The 16,818-nt window shown below is 46.2% G+C and overlaps 1 protein-coding gene across 3 annotated transcripts in view; it reads left to right on the top strand.

Moving 5' to 3' along the window:
* The window catches only part of KMT2A (lysine methyltransferase 2A), a 473,075-nt gene that overhangs the window by 104,418 nt on the left and 351,839 nt on the right, over positions 1-16,818 (top strand). For all 3 annotated transcript variants that reach the window (XM_030220693.1, XM_030220691.1, XM_030220692.1), the window contains exon 3: positions 6,778-9,461. In XM_030220693.1, the coding sequence (XP_030076553.1) occupies positions 6,778-9,461 (2,684 nt within the window). The remainder of the gene's footprint in view (positions 1-6,777; positions 9,462-16,818) is intronic.

Here is a 16,818-nt window from a genome sequence, read left to right on the forward strand (position 1 = left end):
AGGTGTTGATGCCCCTATACAAGTTGTTGGTGAGGCCCCACCTGGAGTATTGTGTTCAGTTTTGGAGGCCGTATCTTGCTAAGGATGTAAAAAGAATTGAAGCGATGCAAAGAAAAGCTACGAGAATGGTATGGGATTTGCGTTACAAGACGTATGAGGAGAGACTTGCGGACCTGAACATGTATACCCTGGAGGAAAGGAGGAACAGGGGTGATATGATACAGACGTTCAAATATTTGAAAGGTATTATTCCGCAAATGAACCTTTTCCGGAGATGGGAAGGCGGTAGAACGAGAGGTCAGACTCAAGAAGAATGTCAGGAAGTATTTTTTCACGGAGAGGGTGGTGGATGCTTGGAATGCCCTCCCACGGGAGGTGGTGGAGATGAAAACGGTAACGGAATTCAAACATGCGTGGGATAATCATAAAGGAATCCTGTGCAGAAGGAAGGGATCCTCAGGAGCTTAGCCTAGAATGGGTGGCAGAGCTGGTGGTTGGGAGGCGGGGCTAGTGCTGGGCAGACTTATACGGTCTGTGCCGGGGCTGGTGGTTGGGAGGCGGGACTAGTGCTGGGCAGACTTATACGGTCTGTGCCAGGGCTGGTGGTTGGGCAGCGGGGATAGTGCTGGGCAGACTTATATGGTCTGTGCCCTGAAGAGGACAGTACAAATAAAAAAGTAGCACATATGAATTTATCTTCTTGGGCAGACTGGATGGACCGTGCAGGTCTTTTTCTGCCGTCATCTACTATGTTACTATGTAAGGTCAGAGGCAACATGATTTTACCAGAGAAAGGTTGTGCCAAACAAATCTGATCTCTGAGTGTCCAGAGAACTAGATAGAGGGCATGTGTTGGGTGTGATCTACTTAGATTTCAGCAAAGCTTTTGACATTGTTCCTCATAGAAGACTTGTAAGTAAACTGAGTGCCCTGAGAAGGGGGAGATGTCCCAAGGTTGGTGAACTGGATCAGAAGTTGGTTGACTGAAAGATGATAGAGAGTGATGGTAAATGGAATTCATTCAGAAGAAAGGTGAGTAATGGTGTGCTTCATAAATAGGTCTGGGACCAATTCTGTTCAATGTCTTTGTGAGTGATATGGCTGAAGGGTTAGGAGAAAATGTTTGCTTTTCTGCAGATAACATAAAGATTTGCAACAGAGTGGACACTCCAATGGAAATAGACAACATGAGAAGTGATGTACAAAAATTTAGAAACATGGGCTAAAGTTTGGCACTTAAAGTTTAATGCAAAGAAATGCAGAGTGATACATTTTGGATGCAGAAATCAAAGGAGCTGTATACCATAGGAGGAGAGAGGCTGATGTGCACAGAACAGGTGAGGAACCCTTAGGGTGATGGTATCTGAGAATCTCAAGGTAGCGAAACAATGTGACAATGTGGTGGTCAAAGCCAGAAGGATTCTAGGCTGCATAGAGAGAGGCATAACCAGTAGAAGGGAGGATATGGTAATGCTCCTGTACATGTTGTTGGTGAGGCCCCACTTGGAATACTGTATTCAGATTTGTAAGCTGCATTTTGCTAAGCATATGAATTGAAATGGTTCAGGTGGAGGTGTCCAAAATGGTATGGGGTTTGCGCCAGAAGACATACGAAGAAACTTGAAGACCTGAATATGTATACCCTAAAAGAAGAAGACAGGAGTGATATAGTATATACCTTTAAATACTTGAAAGGTATTAATAAGCAAGCAAATATTTTTTTTTTCAAAGATGGGGAAGCTATAGAAAAAATTTGAAAGCGCCAAGCCCTTACGAGGAAAATTACACTGGCTCCCACTTAAGGAATGCATCACGTTCAAAGTATGCTCACTAGTTCACAAAATTATCCATGGAGACGCACCAGCTTACATGTCAGACCTGATAGACTTACCACCTAGGAATGCCAAAAGAACATCCCGCACATTCCTTGAGCTGCACTTCTCCAGCTGCAAAGGAATGAAATACAAACTAATGCATGCGTCAAACTTTAGCTACCTGAGCACACAGTTATGGAACGCACTGCCGCACAGCTTATAATCGATCTACGAAAGAACAAACTTCCGCATATTACTGAAGACCCATCTCTTTAATAAAGTGTACCACAAAGATCAACCAATGTGAATATGCACAACTCGCCCATCTATGTTTAGAACTGTTTCACTATATCTGCTTGTATATTATAACTTTGTTTAATTATCATCATGCTGACCAAGACTTTGTAATGCTAAATGTTTGTTTACAATATTCTTCCACTACTCATGATGTATTGTAAGCCACTTTGAGCCTGCAAAGAGGTGGGATAAGGTGGGATACAAATGCAACAAATAAACTAGAAGACATGAAATGAAACTGCAAGGAGGTAAGCTGACTAGCAACATCAGGAAATACTTTCCACAGAGATGGTGGTGATACCTGGAATGCTGTCCCAGTGGAGGTAGTTGGGACCAGTGACGTAGCTAAAGGTGGGCTGGGTGGGCACAAGCCACCCATTCTTGCCTCAGGCCCACCCAGTCAGCATCCCATGAGACCTCAAAACTCTTTAGTGGCGGCAACTCACTACTCTCTCCCTCTTCTCCACTCGTGGCCTGGCATCTGCCTGTCTTTCTCTGGAACCCCCCCACCCCCACCCCCCCGGTCTACCTCAGAGCTGCTGCTGGCGGCAATTCCTATAGGCATCCTGCGCCGGCCTCAAGCTTCTCTGTATCATGTCCTGCCCTCAATGATATCACGTCTTGTTTCTTTTGCGTGAATGCGGTAGAGAAAAGCCTGCAGAGCCAGCACAGGTTGCCTATAGGAATCGCAACGGGCAACGGCTCTGAGGTAGGACCGGGGGAGGGGGTTCAGAGAGAAATGGGCAGGTCAGGTCATTTAAAAAAAAAAAAAACCCACTGTATTGTATGTATGTACAGGGGTAAGGGTGGGGGTGGTAAGGGCCAGTGCTTTTTTTGTAGAAAAAAAGGTGCCGGTACTAATTATGGGCGGGGTCACCACATATGGCTCCACCCCTATGATAGCCACACCCACATTAACCACACCCCCTATACCAGCCATGGCGCATATAAACAGACATCATTGAAAATATTACAGTACTATAGGAGAGAAAAATAACGTGATTTGCTAAGTAGTAGTAGTAGTATACCCAGTGCAAAATAAGACAGCCAATGTAAATTCTCAAATTGGACATATTACAAACACTAAAATGAAAATAAAATGATTTTTTTCTACCTTTGTTGTCTAGTGACTGTTTTTCTTTCCATATTGGTCCCAGTCTGTGATTCTCCTTTCCTTTGTTTTCGCTTAACTCTTCTGTGCCATTTGTCATTTTTTGTCTCCTTTTTCTTTGCTTTCTTCAATATTTTTCAGGCTCTCTCTCTGTCCAGATTTAATTCATTCTTACTATCCATTCTTTAATTTCCTTTATCTACCTGTGGCTTTTCATCTTTTCCTCACCCTTGTTCTCCCCATGCCCCTTCCTCTTATTCTCCAGTCTTTCTCTATTCCCCTTTTCCATCCAGCAGCTCTGCTTTCTCTCCCCATCCTTCCAGTGTCTCCCCTATTTCTTTCTGCATTCTTCCATCCAGCGTCTTCCCTCTTTCTCTCCCTATCCTTCCGTTTTCCCTCTCTCTCTCCCCATCCTTCAATCTGTTTTTCCCTCTCTCTCTCTCCCCATCCTTCCATCTGTTTTCCCCCCTCTCTCTCCCCATCCTTCCATCTGTTTTTCCCTCTCTCCCCAATCCTTCCATCTGTGTTTTTCCCTCTCTCTCCCCATCCTTCCATGTTTTTCCCCTCTCCCCAATCCTTCCATGTTTTTCCCCTCTCCCCAATCCTTCCATCTGTTTTTCCCTCTCTCTCCCCATCCTTCCATCTGTTTTCCCCTCTCTCTCCCCAATCCTTCCCTCTGTTGTTTTCCCTCTCTCTCTCTCCCCCCAATCCTTCCCTCTGTTGTTTTCCCTCTCTCTCTCTCCCCCCAATCCTTCCCTCTGTTGTTTTCCCTCTTTCTTTCTCTCTCTCCCCAATCCTTCCCTCTGTTGTTTTCCCTCTTTCTTTCTCTCTCTCCCCAATCCTTCTCTCTGTTGGTTTCCCTCTCTGTCTCTCTCTCCCCAATCCTTCTCTCTGTTGGTTTCCCTCTCTGTCTCTCTCTCCCCAATCCTTCCCTCTGTTGGTTTCCCTCTCTCTCTCTCTTTCCCCAATCCTTCCCTCTGTTGTTTTCCCTCTTTTCTCTCTCTCCCCAATCCTTCCCTCTGTTGTTTTCCCTCTCCCTGCCAAGTTTCCCGCGAACGGCGCGAAGTCGCGACGCACGTGGCACCAGCCCCTATTTCCGGCCGCTGCTGCTTCTCCTGTTGAGCAGCAGCGGCCGCTACACAAAGAAAACGAAGAGTTAAAAAAAAAAATTGAAACCTGGCTGAAACGCGGCACCCCGGCACTGTAGACAGCCATTAGGCATTGGCTGTTGCCCCGCAGCCGCTCCTCCTCTTGCCTCTACGTCACTGCCCCTGGAGGAAGACCCCGGAGGAGCGCAGTGACGTAGAGGCAAGAGGAGGAGCGGCTGCGGGGCAACAGCCAATGCCTAATGGCTGTCTACAGTGCCGGGGTGCCGCGTTTCAGCCAGGTTTGAAGTTTTTTAAAAAATCTTTTTCTTTGTGTAGCGGCCGCTGCTGCTTAACAGGAGAAGCAGCAGCGGCCGGAAATGGGGGCTGGCACTGCGTCCGTCACTGGGCAGGGGGAGCAAAAAAAAAAAGGTGCTGGTATGCCGTACCGTTGCGTACCGGCACAAAAAAAGCACTGGTAAGGGCCCACCCAGGTTAACTCTGGGCCCACTCAAAATGGCACGTCTACCTATGCCCCTGGTTGGGACAGAAACTGACAATTTAAAAAAGTGGGATAAATATAGAAGATCCCTATCTAACAAGAGGATGGGATCAAAGGAAAACAAATGGGGGTGTAATATGCAGGGAGAGGCAGGTACAATCCTAAACACAGAGGAGCATAGAGGAGGTAATCTGGATAATTCCACACACAGCGGTAGATGCAACTCTAGTCACCTTGCTAAGCAGACTAAATGGACCATGCTTTCTTTGTTTGCCATCTGTACTAGTCTAGCATGATGATAAGGAAGGTGAAATTTATTCACACCTGTTAATTTCTTTTCCTTGAGTCCTGGAAACTGTTGTATAAAGGATGTCATTCAGGCTTAATCTGCTCTCTCTGAATTTGTATATAGCTAATTCAAATTTCTGTTTCATAATATATGCTGCAGTGGTTTTGATGGAGTTAATTTGGAGTAATGTCCGTGAAATAGTTCTGCATCCCTTCCTCCATTTGCTGGTAGAGAGACTCATCTTGAGTTTATGGAAAGATATTAGTTAAACATCTTTTTTATTATTCTTTCCAACCCATGGGAAGTTGAAAAGAATTACACAGAAGGGATCGAGAATGTCTGTCTGTTTTCTCATCCGGGATCAAAATAACTGTCTATAAATTTAACAGAATGGTGTGAAATTTGGCATTTTGGAGAAAAAAAAAAAACATAAAAAGACATCAAGTTCAAAAATGGGCAAAATTGGACCAGGTTTTTCAGAAAACCAAATAAATAGCCAAAAAATAAATGGCCCAATTCATTTCTATGGTGGTAGGTCTGGGGCAAAATTTAATAGAATGAAATAAAGTTTGGCAAGTAGGAACAACGGCTAAAAAGACACATTGAGATACATTGGGTCAAATCACATGCAATGCTTTTCTATGGGAGTTCTAGCTTCTGTAACAGAAATGTATACAGTGCAACATAACGGTTAGGACTGCCTCTTTTCAAACTGCCTCTCCCTGTTATCTACTTTTCCAACAACCCAAACCACCCCATCCCCTAAAACTACCCCCACAACTTCACCGCTATACAAATGGCTAACACCCCCAAAACTACTACCACAGTTGCACCACTACTCTGCAGGTTGCCCCACCCTCAAAATTAGCTGCTCACAACTCTCCCACCCTCAAAACCTATCCTCCCACAACTGACCTCACTTCATAAACTGCTTCCACCCCACAAACTTTGCCCTCCAAACTTGCACAAAACCCAACAAACTGCTGCCTACAACTTTTCCACTGTTTTGCAAATGCCCCATCCCCAAAATCAATGCTCCATAAGTGCCTTACCACCCTGTTAATTGTCCCATAGTCAGAAAATAAATCCTGTACCTGCCCACCACCCATAAATATTTCTCCCCCACAAACTGCCCTACTCCTAAAAAGTACTCTCCAACTGCCCCACTCCTAAAAAGTACTCTCCCACAACTGTCCTATACGCAGAAGTACCCTCTTACAATTACCCAACCACCCTGATAAAGTACCCCTCCACAACTGCCCCACCCCAAAAAAGTACCTGCTCTCAACTGCCCTACCTCCCAAAAAAATTATCCTTGCAAACTTCCCCACCTCCCCAAAAATGTTGCCCTCCAATTAAACTGCCTCACCACCACAAATTCCCCTGCAAGCCCATCAGCAAGTTGTCCCAAGCCAACTCCCTTCCCTTTCAAAGTGCACCACCCTCCCACTCCCAACTAACCCCCCTCCCTACACACACATATAATATACTTCCCATGCTCACACATACACATGTTGGAAAGAATATCATGAACGATGCTCTGCATGCTTTCCCCATTTGTTTTTGGATGTGGTTTTGTCTTTTTTTTATTACAAGGTATCAGTGAAGAATCCTGTTATCTGAGCTAGGAAAATATTTGAAGAAAAATAACTTTATTTCTCTTTTATGTCTGTTTGCAGTTAAACGCAGTCCAAGAAAACCTCGTGGGAGACCACCACGGACAAACTCTGTGCGAAGTCTTTCTGTAACATCCAGCCCACCACCTACATTTCCCACTTTGAGCAAATCAGAGCCCAAACCAACTGAGAAAGTAAAGAGAAATCAAGTGACAACAGGAGCAAAGAGGCGGGGACGGCCTCCAGCCCTCAGCAGTGTCAAGTTCAGGGTAGCCCAGGAAAAAAAGGTTACTGTGGCCTTTCCGAAAGGGGACAGAAGTGAGAAAGAGGCTCTGAAAAAAGTAAAGAGGACTCCTTCTGCAACCTGCCAGCATGCTGCCAAAATCAAGAAGCTGCGTACTGCTAAACTCTCTCCACTTAAGTCTAAATTTAAGAACAGGAAACTTCAGCTTGGGAGGAAGGGTGGGGTATCTGTTGTCCGTCGGCGAGGACGGCCACCATCCTCTGAGCGTTCAAAGGCTGTTTCTACATCACTGCTTCTTGGCTCTCAGTTGGAGAAATCCCAGAAGATGCGCAAAGAAAAAGATGGTGTGGCACCACTCACAAAGGAGGAAAAAGCTGTTGGGAGACAGAGCCCCCGGAGGATTAAGCCTGTTAGAATTATTCCTGCCACTAAAAGGACAGATGCCACAATTGCTAAGCAACTTTTGCAGAGAGCTAGGAAGGGAGCACAGAAGAAGATTGAGAAAGAAGCAGCTAAGCTACAGGGCAGGAAGGGACGGACACAACTCAAGACTATCAGGCAGTTTATCATGCCGGTTGTCAGTGCTATTTCTTCTAGGATCATCAAGACTCCCAAGCGCTTTATTGAAGATGAGGACTATGATCCCCCTATTAAAGTAGCTCGTTTGGAGGCCATGCCCAACAATAGGTTCAGTGCTGTTTCCTGCGGCTCTAGTGAAAAGTCAAGTGCCGTATCTCAACACTCATCACAGTTGTCATCAGACTCGTCCAGATCCAGCAGCCCTAGCGTTGACTCTTCCACAGACTCTCAGGCTTCAGAAGAGATTCAGGGGCTTATGGAAGAGCAGAGCCACACTCCAGAGGAACGCGTGCCATCTCCTGTACCTCAGACCACAGAAAATGAAGGCAATGAACGCAGGAGCAGAAGGTTTTCAACATCGGAGAGGAGTTTTGATCCAGGGTCAAGTAAAAGACCTACATCATCACAACCTGTATCACAGCAACAAATCTCATCCTCTCCCCCACCTCCATTGCTTACTCCTCCCCCTCCATTGCAGCCCCCATCCAGTATCTCTGATCACACACCTTGGTTAATGCCCCCAACCATCCCATTAGCTTCACCGTTTTTGCCACCTTCTGCAGCTCCCGTACAAGAAAAACGCAGATCAATTTTACGGGAGCCCACTTTCAAGTGGACTTCTCTGAAGCATTCTCGACTGGAACCTCAATACTTTTCCTCTGCAAAGTATGCCAAAGAAGGCCTCATCCGCAAACCAATATTTGATAACTTCCGACCCCCACCATTGACCCCGGAGGATGTTGGTTTGGCCTCTGCCTCTGGTTTTTCACCATCTTCAACAGTAGGGACTGGACGTTTGTTCTCAGCCCTTCATGGTGGGACTAGGTTTGATGTGCACAAAAGAGGCCCTCTCCTCCGAGCACCCAGGTTCACTCCTAGTGAGGCACACTCCAGAATCTTTGAGTCTGTAACGCTACCATCTGTTGTTGGAAGGTCATCAGGACAGTCTGCAGTAATAGGTTTGTCTTCAAGGAGGCGGAAGAGAAGAGTTTTCAGTCCTATACGGTCAGAAACAAGATCTCCTTCACACTCTATGAGGACAAGGAGTGGAAGGCTTAGTAGCTCTGACTTGACTTCTTTGGCCCCTCAGTCTTCAGTTTCTTCCTCATTAACTAGCATTTCTGTTAGTTCACTCACAACCAGTGCCTTAAACTCAACTTATACCTTTTCTTCCCCTTCTTTGTCACCATCTGGAAAATCATCAGAGAAAAGTCAGAGGAATCGGAAACAGACCAGCACCCCAGGTGGGGAGGCTTTCTCTTCCAGCAGTCCTACCCCTCTCTTCCCATGGTTTGTATCAAGTCCACAGACCGAGAGAGGGAGACATAAGGATATAACATCAGAAGAACTGTGTAAAGAGAAAGACATTAACAAAAGTTTAGAGAAGGAGAAAAGCAGAGAAAAGGAAAGGGAGAGGGAAAAGGAAAAAGAGAACAAGCGCAGGTCAAAAAAAGAGAAAAGGAAAAAGGGAATGGAGATTCAGAGCAGTACTGCTTTGTTTTCCATGTGCAGATCATCCAAAGACAAAGCCACCACCGAAGATATTCCAGAGGTGTCCTCAACAAAAAAAGCTCCAGGTCGGAAGAAGGGAGCTGTGGTAGAGACTGTGACTAATATCCCTGCCACACCTCTCTTTGATACAGCAGCTGGTAAATCCAAACTCTCCAAGAAATGTAGAGGGCCTGAAAAGGTGGGCCTGGAGCCTAACACTTCTGGACCATGCATGGAGAAGGCTCCAAGTATTTCCATGCCTTCAAGCACCCTTAAACATTCAACAGCCTCAATAAGCACCATGCTTGCTCAAGCAGATAAGCTTCCTGTGACAGATAAGCGAGTGGCTAGCCTGCTGAAAAAGGCAAAAGCCCAGCTCTATAAAATAGAAAAGAACAAGTCACTAAAGCAGGCCGATCAGCCCAGAGCACAGGTATTACTTCAAGGGTGGGGTGGGGTGGGGTGGGGAGACTTACTTTTGAATTGTGGTTGCTGTTTCATTGAGTTTAGCTCTAGCTGTGAGCAGCTTGCTTTTCCTTATTTTTTTATTGCATGGTATCTATCCCCTTATTGCATAGTCAAGTAAAATGTTTGCATCTAATTGCCTTTTTACCAGCAGAAGCAGGAAAGTAGAGGACAACACAGACTTCCACATGGGAAGTGTTGAGCAATACAAACTTTATTGGAACCAAACGAAGACCCGACACGGGGCCTTGTTTTGTGGGCATACCTACCTGCCTCAGCAATCAAGTACAACACTGTATGGAAATATGTGTAAATACAATAATTCAAAAAACAATCCTATATAATAATTCTCACCTCCAATGTTCTAATCGTGCTGCTTCAGACCGTGGCTCCTTGTTCTGCTAGGCTCCGTAGATCAGGCTGACAGAGCCGGAGGAGGAGGGGCGAAAGGGGCAGGGCACAAGGGTGGAGGCGGAGCTTCAACGATAAACAGAAAGGGGCCTGTAACTGGGAAGGAGGGAAGGGAGGGACGACGATCCTGGAACTGCGAGGGAGGGACGAGAGAAAGTGCGAGGGAGACGGAGGGACCGAGCGAGGCTGGTACCGGGACAGCGGGAGCACGCACAGAAGACAAGTGCCCAGATGGCGGAGGCCGCGGTGGACATCCACCCGGATTTACAGCCGCAGAGTCAGCCCCGCTCCTGTACTTGGCCTCTGCAGCGGCCGGAGGCGGAGGGGCGCGGGACGGACAGGCAGGAGCCGACGGCAGAGGAGGTGGGATGGAGGCGGAGGGCAGAGCCCAGGCCCCCGCGCACAAGCCACTGCCATACTACACAAACTGACCCTAGGCACAGGGGGCACAAGCTGACCCTAGGCACAGGGGGCACAGAGAAGTCCTGGCACCAGTGCATCACAGAGAAAAAAAAAAAAAGAGCACCACACACACGTCCACGGAGACAGAGGCAACGGATGAATAGTGCAGCCGACAGCAACTCCAGAAGCCCAACATGTGGTGAGTGGCCGAGGTACCTGAGCCCAACTACCCTGAAACTCGGAGGGACGGGGAGGGGGGACCCTGAAACTCGGAGGGATGGGGAGGGAGGACCCTGAAACTCGGAGGGAGGGGGGGACCCTGAAACCGGAGGGACGGGGACCCTGAAGCTCGGAGGGAGGGAGGGACGGACGGACGGACCCTGAACCTTGGAGGGAGGGAGGAAGGGAGGGAGGCGGGGGCGACCCTGGAACGGGGAAGGAGGGGGGCCCCTGGCATACACTCTCACTCTCACACACAGTCTCTCTCTTACAGACACACTCGCACCCAGTCTCACTCTCTCTGTCACACACACACACTCACACATTCACTCTCACACACTTACTCTCACACACACTCTCTCTCAAACATACACACTCCGAGGAAAACCTTGCTAGTGCCCGTTTCATTTGTATCAGAAATGGGCCTTTTTTACTAGTATAATATAAATAATGATAAATCTACATTGGACTGCAAAATTAGACAAAAACCCACTAAATTATACCCAAATATGTACATAAAAATATGAATTATAAAGTGCCTATGATAGAATAATAACTGCAGTCTTCAAAAATTAGTATTTAAAAAAACAAGCATGTATAAAAATGTGCTAGAGGCAATAAATACATTGAACTATGTTACAGAATTAATAGAACAAACCAATGACTAAATACCAATTTTTGTAGACTGTAGTTATTATTCCATAAGAGGCACTTTACAGTTCATGTTTTTATATACATATTTACGTATAATTTAGCAGGTTTTCTAATGTCTATAATTTGGTATTACAATGTAGTTTTTATCATTTACATTATATTGTTTTTGATTTACTGTATTTATGCATGTTTCCATACAGTGTTGTACTTGATCCCTGAGGCAGGCGGATACACCTTCAGCTTGCCAGCTGTACTTGCCACATATTTGTGATTCTTACATTTGTGTAACATGCAGCCACTCCTAGCTTTTATTGTGTGACAGCTTTTGTTACACTGCTGAGTGTGCATTGAGCAGTAGAGGGTATTGCTTTGACCAAGATGTCACAATTTTCTAGCAAGCTGAAGGGGAAAGAGAGGAGGGTGTGGAGGAAGAACCTATGGACATTTCTGACCTGGCTAGGAGAAAAGTATTTTGTTTTTGTTTCATGAATATCTTGGAGGTGTACCTGTAAACGTCAGATTCAGGACCCCTGAGGAAGGCCTATTGGCCGAAACACGGACCGTGTAGGGTCCCATTAAACTTTTCTGGCGCTCTTACTCCCTTGGTTTTTGGTCTGTTTTGGTTTATCTTCCGCCATTTTTTGTGGTTTGTTTCGTTCTAGTCTTAGTTACCAGACAGGATTTTAACATATTTGTGATTCTTACATTTGTGTAACATGCAGCCACTCCTAGCTTTTATTGTGTGACAGCTTTTGTTACACTGCTGAGTGTGCATTGAGCAGTAGAGGGTATTGCTTTGACCAAGATGTCACAATTTTCTGCAGAGCTGAGATTTTTTGCTGACCGTTGCTTCTAGAGCACTAGTCACTGCTGGTGTATAACGGTTAAAGATGGAAATACTCTGATTCAATGCTGCTGAGATTTTTGTGTATAGTATAACAAAGTTCAGCAGTGCAATCCTGAATTACTAATGCAAATTTCTCAGATTCTTGTGTGTGATTCTCTAAAATTGTGAAGATTTTAAGGTCCTTCATTGTATTGTATTGTTTGTTTGTTTGTTTGTTTATTTATTTATGCTTGCTAGACCACTCTAGCCATCAGGGTGGAACAGAGCAGTGTACATACTAAAATAACAGAAAAAAAGGGGAAATTATCTCTATTGATGGTGGAAAAGCAGTACAATCACGCAAAGAGAAGTAAAAGTAGATAAAGTGGGAAAAGGTAAAAGGACTGTAGCCAGAGGGTCCAGTCATACTGTTCCCCCAAAGGCTTGCCTGAAAAGCCACGTATTTAGGTTGATATTAAAATGTTTAAAGGATAAGTCGCTCTGAAGAGAGAGAGGGAGATTATTCCAGAAGCTGAGCAAGGTTGTTAATATGCTTTCCTTATTTTTATACGTTTTAAAATTGGATTTCTCTATACACGTCAAACCAGTTTGCAACCAAAAACAATATACAGATGTATTGCTCAAGTCTGAAAAGCTATGTATTCCAAAGAGGGATTTGTATAGTCAAGATCCCTTCCTAGCCTAAATGTTCATGAGCTGCCTTCTACATCTTTAGCATGTGTCACATTAGAATTATAGAGAATTTATGCTTCACTGTTTTCTTAAAAGAAAAGAAATGGCGACAAAAGCAAAATCAGCACTAAGGGAATCAACATATTTTAAAAGTTTAAGAAAGTTTTTAATCATACTAAAAGCACTTAATAAAACTATCATGGCCATGTTTTGCTCCTAGGCTTTATCAGGATCGGTAAACAGAATTAAAAATGCCAGTGTTGAAGATGAAAACTGGCAGCCAGACAAGTGATGTTCAAACCGTGTCAGTCTATGCACTCAAATTTGTTCTGCTGGAAATCCACAACAGTGGCTGTGTTGGGTTTTATTAGTAAAAAAGGCCCGTTTCTGTATGAAATGAAACGGTCGCTAGCAAGGTTATCCCCCCCTCCCTCGCTCTCTCCCTCCGTCCCCACCAAGTCCCATGGCCCCCTTTCCTCCCCTTCGATTTCCAGGCTGTCCTCGCTCCCCTCTCCCACTCCCCTGCAACTCACCACTTGTCCATAAGTTTCCAGGTGTTCTCTAGGGGCCTGATTGGGGGTGCTGATTTTTTTTTTTTTTTTTTTTTTTTTCAAGGTGGTGCATTCCCCCCCTCCTTCCCCGAGCACCCATCTCCTCTGAGTCCCAGGCCTACCCTGTCCTCTGAGTTCCAGACCCCCCTCCCTCCCTCGAGTTCCAGAACCCTCTCTCCCTCCCCCGAGTTCCAGACCTCCCTCCCTCCCTCCTCCAAGTTCCAGACCGAGTTCCAGACCCCCCCTTCAACTCAACTCAGTTCCAGCCCGATCTCTTCTCCCACTCCCACAACAGTCCTTCACCTGCCCCTTGCCTTCCTGCGTGCCGCCCACCCAGAATTTAAAAGGCATTTAAAAAACACAGAGCTGACCCCTCTGCTACCCTTCCCTGCCCCCTCTTACCGGGGTACCGGCAGCAATGAAACGCGAACAGGCTCGGTGAGTCGGCTGCCTTCCCTTCTCTTCACTCTCAGCTCTGCCTCTGGTCCCGCCCTCATTTCCTGTTTCCGCAAGGGCGGGACCAGAGTCAGAGCGAAGAGAAGGGAAGGCAGCCGACTCGCCGAGCCTGTTCGCGTTTCATTGCTGCTGGGACCCCGGTAAGAGGGGGGGCGGGGAGGGGTAGCAGAGGGGTCAGCTCTGTGTTTTCTAAATGCGTTTTAAATTCTGGGTGGGCGGCACGCAGGAAGACGAGAGGCAGGCGAAGGACTGTTGTGGGAGTGGGAGAAGAGGTCGGGCTGGAACTGAGTCGAGTCTGAGGGAGGGTCTGGAACTCGGAGAGAGGGAGGGGGGTCCCGCCTCCTGGCATCGAATGTAATATAGTCATTTGCTCTTGCAACGTTCCAATGTGAGAGAGTGACGTCAGCTGGTGGTTATGAACGCAGCCAGAGACATTGGAACGTTGCAAGAGCAAATTATTATATTATATATTTATTTAAAATATTTAGTGTCTGCACAATCCACCATTCTAAATGTGGTACAATAAATGCATACAGAGGATGTTCAGACTATTTATTGGGATTTATTAACCGCCTCTATGAAGAGATTCACCCAAGATGGTTAACATCAAACTTAAATTTCATTAACAGCATAACAATATTAAAATGAACCAGTATAAACATAAATACAATGAAAGAGGAAAACTTGAAAACAGAAAATTGAAACCTAATAATAGGACTACCATGAAACAGGTCATAAATATACACATTTAACAGCACTGAAATTCAAATAGCAGAGATATAATACGATATAAGCATAATAGTAATGGAATATTTAATAAGCACACAATTAGAACATTCAAATATCATTGCTATGATACTAATGCTTTTCTACAATACAGCTTACCATATAGCTGAGAGGCCAAGTGCAGATATATAGATGGGGACAAGATGCATGGTACAGAGTTAGTTGGGATAAATAAATGGGTGGCTAAACACAAAGCAAGTTCTTTGTACAGTTAATCAAGATATAAGGAACTGGTCTGAGTTACAGTGTGTTTAGCAAGCTAGTCCAGGTTCAGAATGGGTGTATAGTCAGTCACCCTATGTATTAAAGGCTTGGGAGTAGAGCCAGGCTTTTACTTGCTTCGTGAAGTAGAGGTAGCCTTCAGTTATACGTAGCTCCTCTGGGAGTAAATTCCAGAGCTTGGGGCTTACTCCTGAGAAGCCTCACTGGTAGGTATCACATCGTACAATTTCTTTTGATGAGGGGACAAATAGTGATGATCCTTGAGAGGATCGTAAAAGTCTCAAAAGTATGTAAAGGGCTAACTTATTCTTTAAGTACTCTGGCTCATTTTGTCAGAGGACCTTGAAAATGAAACACAGAGTTTTAAATTTAGCCCTGTAAGGTACAGGCAGCTTTGATTAAAAACTTTCTTGAAAATTTGGAATACATTGATTCTCTTGGTGCTGTTTAAAAAAATGGGGCAAGGAATAAATAAGTGGATGTTAGAAGGATACTGAAGTTTGTTTTATCTCTGCTTTGTGGGGGGGGGGGGGGGGGGGAGACAGCAATCAAATTCAGCATTCAGTAATACAATATAAGAGCTTCTGTAGTCAGTGGCGTAGCTACGGGGGGGCTCGGGGGCCCAGGCCCCCTCATCCCTCTCTCAAGCTCCCCCAAAGAGGTGCCTGATTTTTAGACCCCACTTACCTCTAGGTGAGGCTTTCAGGTGAGTCTCTGCTTGACAGATGCAGCAGCTGCTGTTCTCTGTGCGTGCCTTCTGTCTCCCAACGTGCCTCTGATTGCTCCCAACGATTCTGGCGCCCGCCCCTGCTGCCCGAATGTGCTGGCTCCTGCTTATCAGCACCACGTTGAATTACTGAGTCACATGGTGCTGGTAGGTGGAGCCAGCACGTCCACAGCTGGGCCACAGAGATAGGCGCTAGCATCATTGGGCGCATTAGAGAATGGAGTTGCGCTGCTGCAAGAGCCTGCAATTCCGCAAAGCTGCTGCTGAAGAGGGTGAGGAGCCTGCGAAGCTGCTCCTGAATTGGCTTCCTACCCTCACCCTCGTGGGCTCATCATTTGTCTTTCTCTCTCTCTCTCTCACAATCCAGCATCTCTCACTCCTTCCACTCTGCCCCCGCACCTCCACACTGGTCTGGTGATCTTTCATTCCATCCAAGTTTCCACCCTCCAAACCTTCCTTAGATTGCCGACGGCGGCAGCGTTTCACTTAGGCTGTCTCTGGCCAATCCGAGGAGCGTTTCTTCTGCAAGATCCTGCCCGCCGAAAAGAAGGGCGGGAAGCAGAAGAGAAAAGGCCCCATGGGTCAGCCAGAGACAACCTGAGTGAAACACTGCCACCATTGTCGGCAATCTGAGGCAGATTTGGAGGGCAGAGGCTCGGATGGGGTAACAGATGACTGGATCAGGGTAAGGCCCAGGGGGTGGCAGAGTAAAGGGAGTGAGAGAATGCTCGCAGCTCCCCAGCTCTATCACTGGAGCCCAGTTCCGCCCCCAAAACCTGCACTTTCCCACCAGTCCAGCCCTGAGTGTTCCTGTGCATGCAAGCATTTCTCAGTCCCATGACCATGCACCATTTTCACCCCCAGCATCACACCAGCTGCTTCTCTCTTCCTATCTCAACATTGCAGCAGCATGATACTTATTTATTTTTTCCTTCTACTAGGTTATAATGGAGGGTAGAAAAGAGGGAATAGTGAGGAGGGAAAGAGAAGATCTTTAAAATGAGGGTCAGAGATGGAGGAGATAAATGAGAGATATACCTGCTGGATTCTTGAGAGGTGGGGCAGGAAGAAGAGAAGAGAGACAGAGAGCTGCTGAACCTAAGAGAGAGGGACACATGCTGGCCCTGAGGTTGGGGGAGGGGTACAAGAGGGAAGGAAAAGAGAGTGAGAGAGAGAGATGCTGACCCCAGGGGTAGGAAAAGAAGAAGGAAAGAAAAAGACATGTGGCCCAGGGGAGGGGATGAAGATAGATACAGATATGCTGGCACTGGAAGGGGGCGGTAGTGTGGGAGAATTTGGGAAAAGCGAGAGGAGAAGCTGAATATGAGGAGAGAAAAGGGACATGTTTGATGTGGGGGTGGGGGCATAGAGACACAGA

The sequence above is a fragment of the Microcaecilia unicolor genome, chromosome 12 (assembly GCF_901765095.1).
Source record: "Microcaecilia unicolor chromosome 12, aMicUni1.1, whole genome shotgun sequence".
NCBI classification, from domain to species: domain Eukaryota; kingdom Metazoa; phylum Chordata; class Amphibia; order Gymnophiona; family Siphonopidae; genus Microcaecilia; species Microcaecilia unicolor.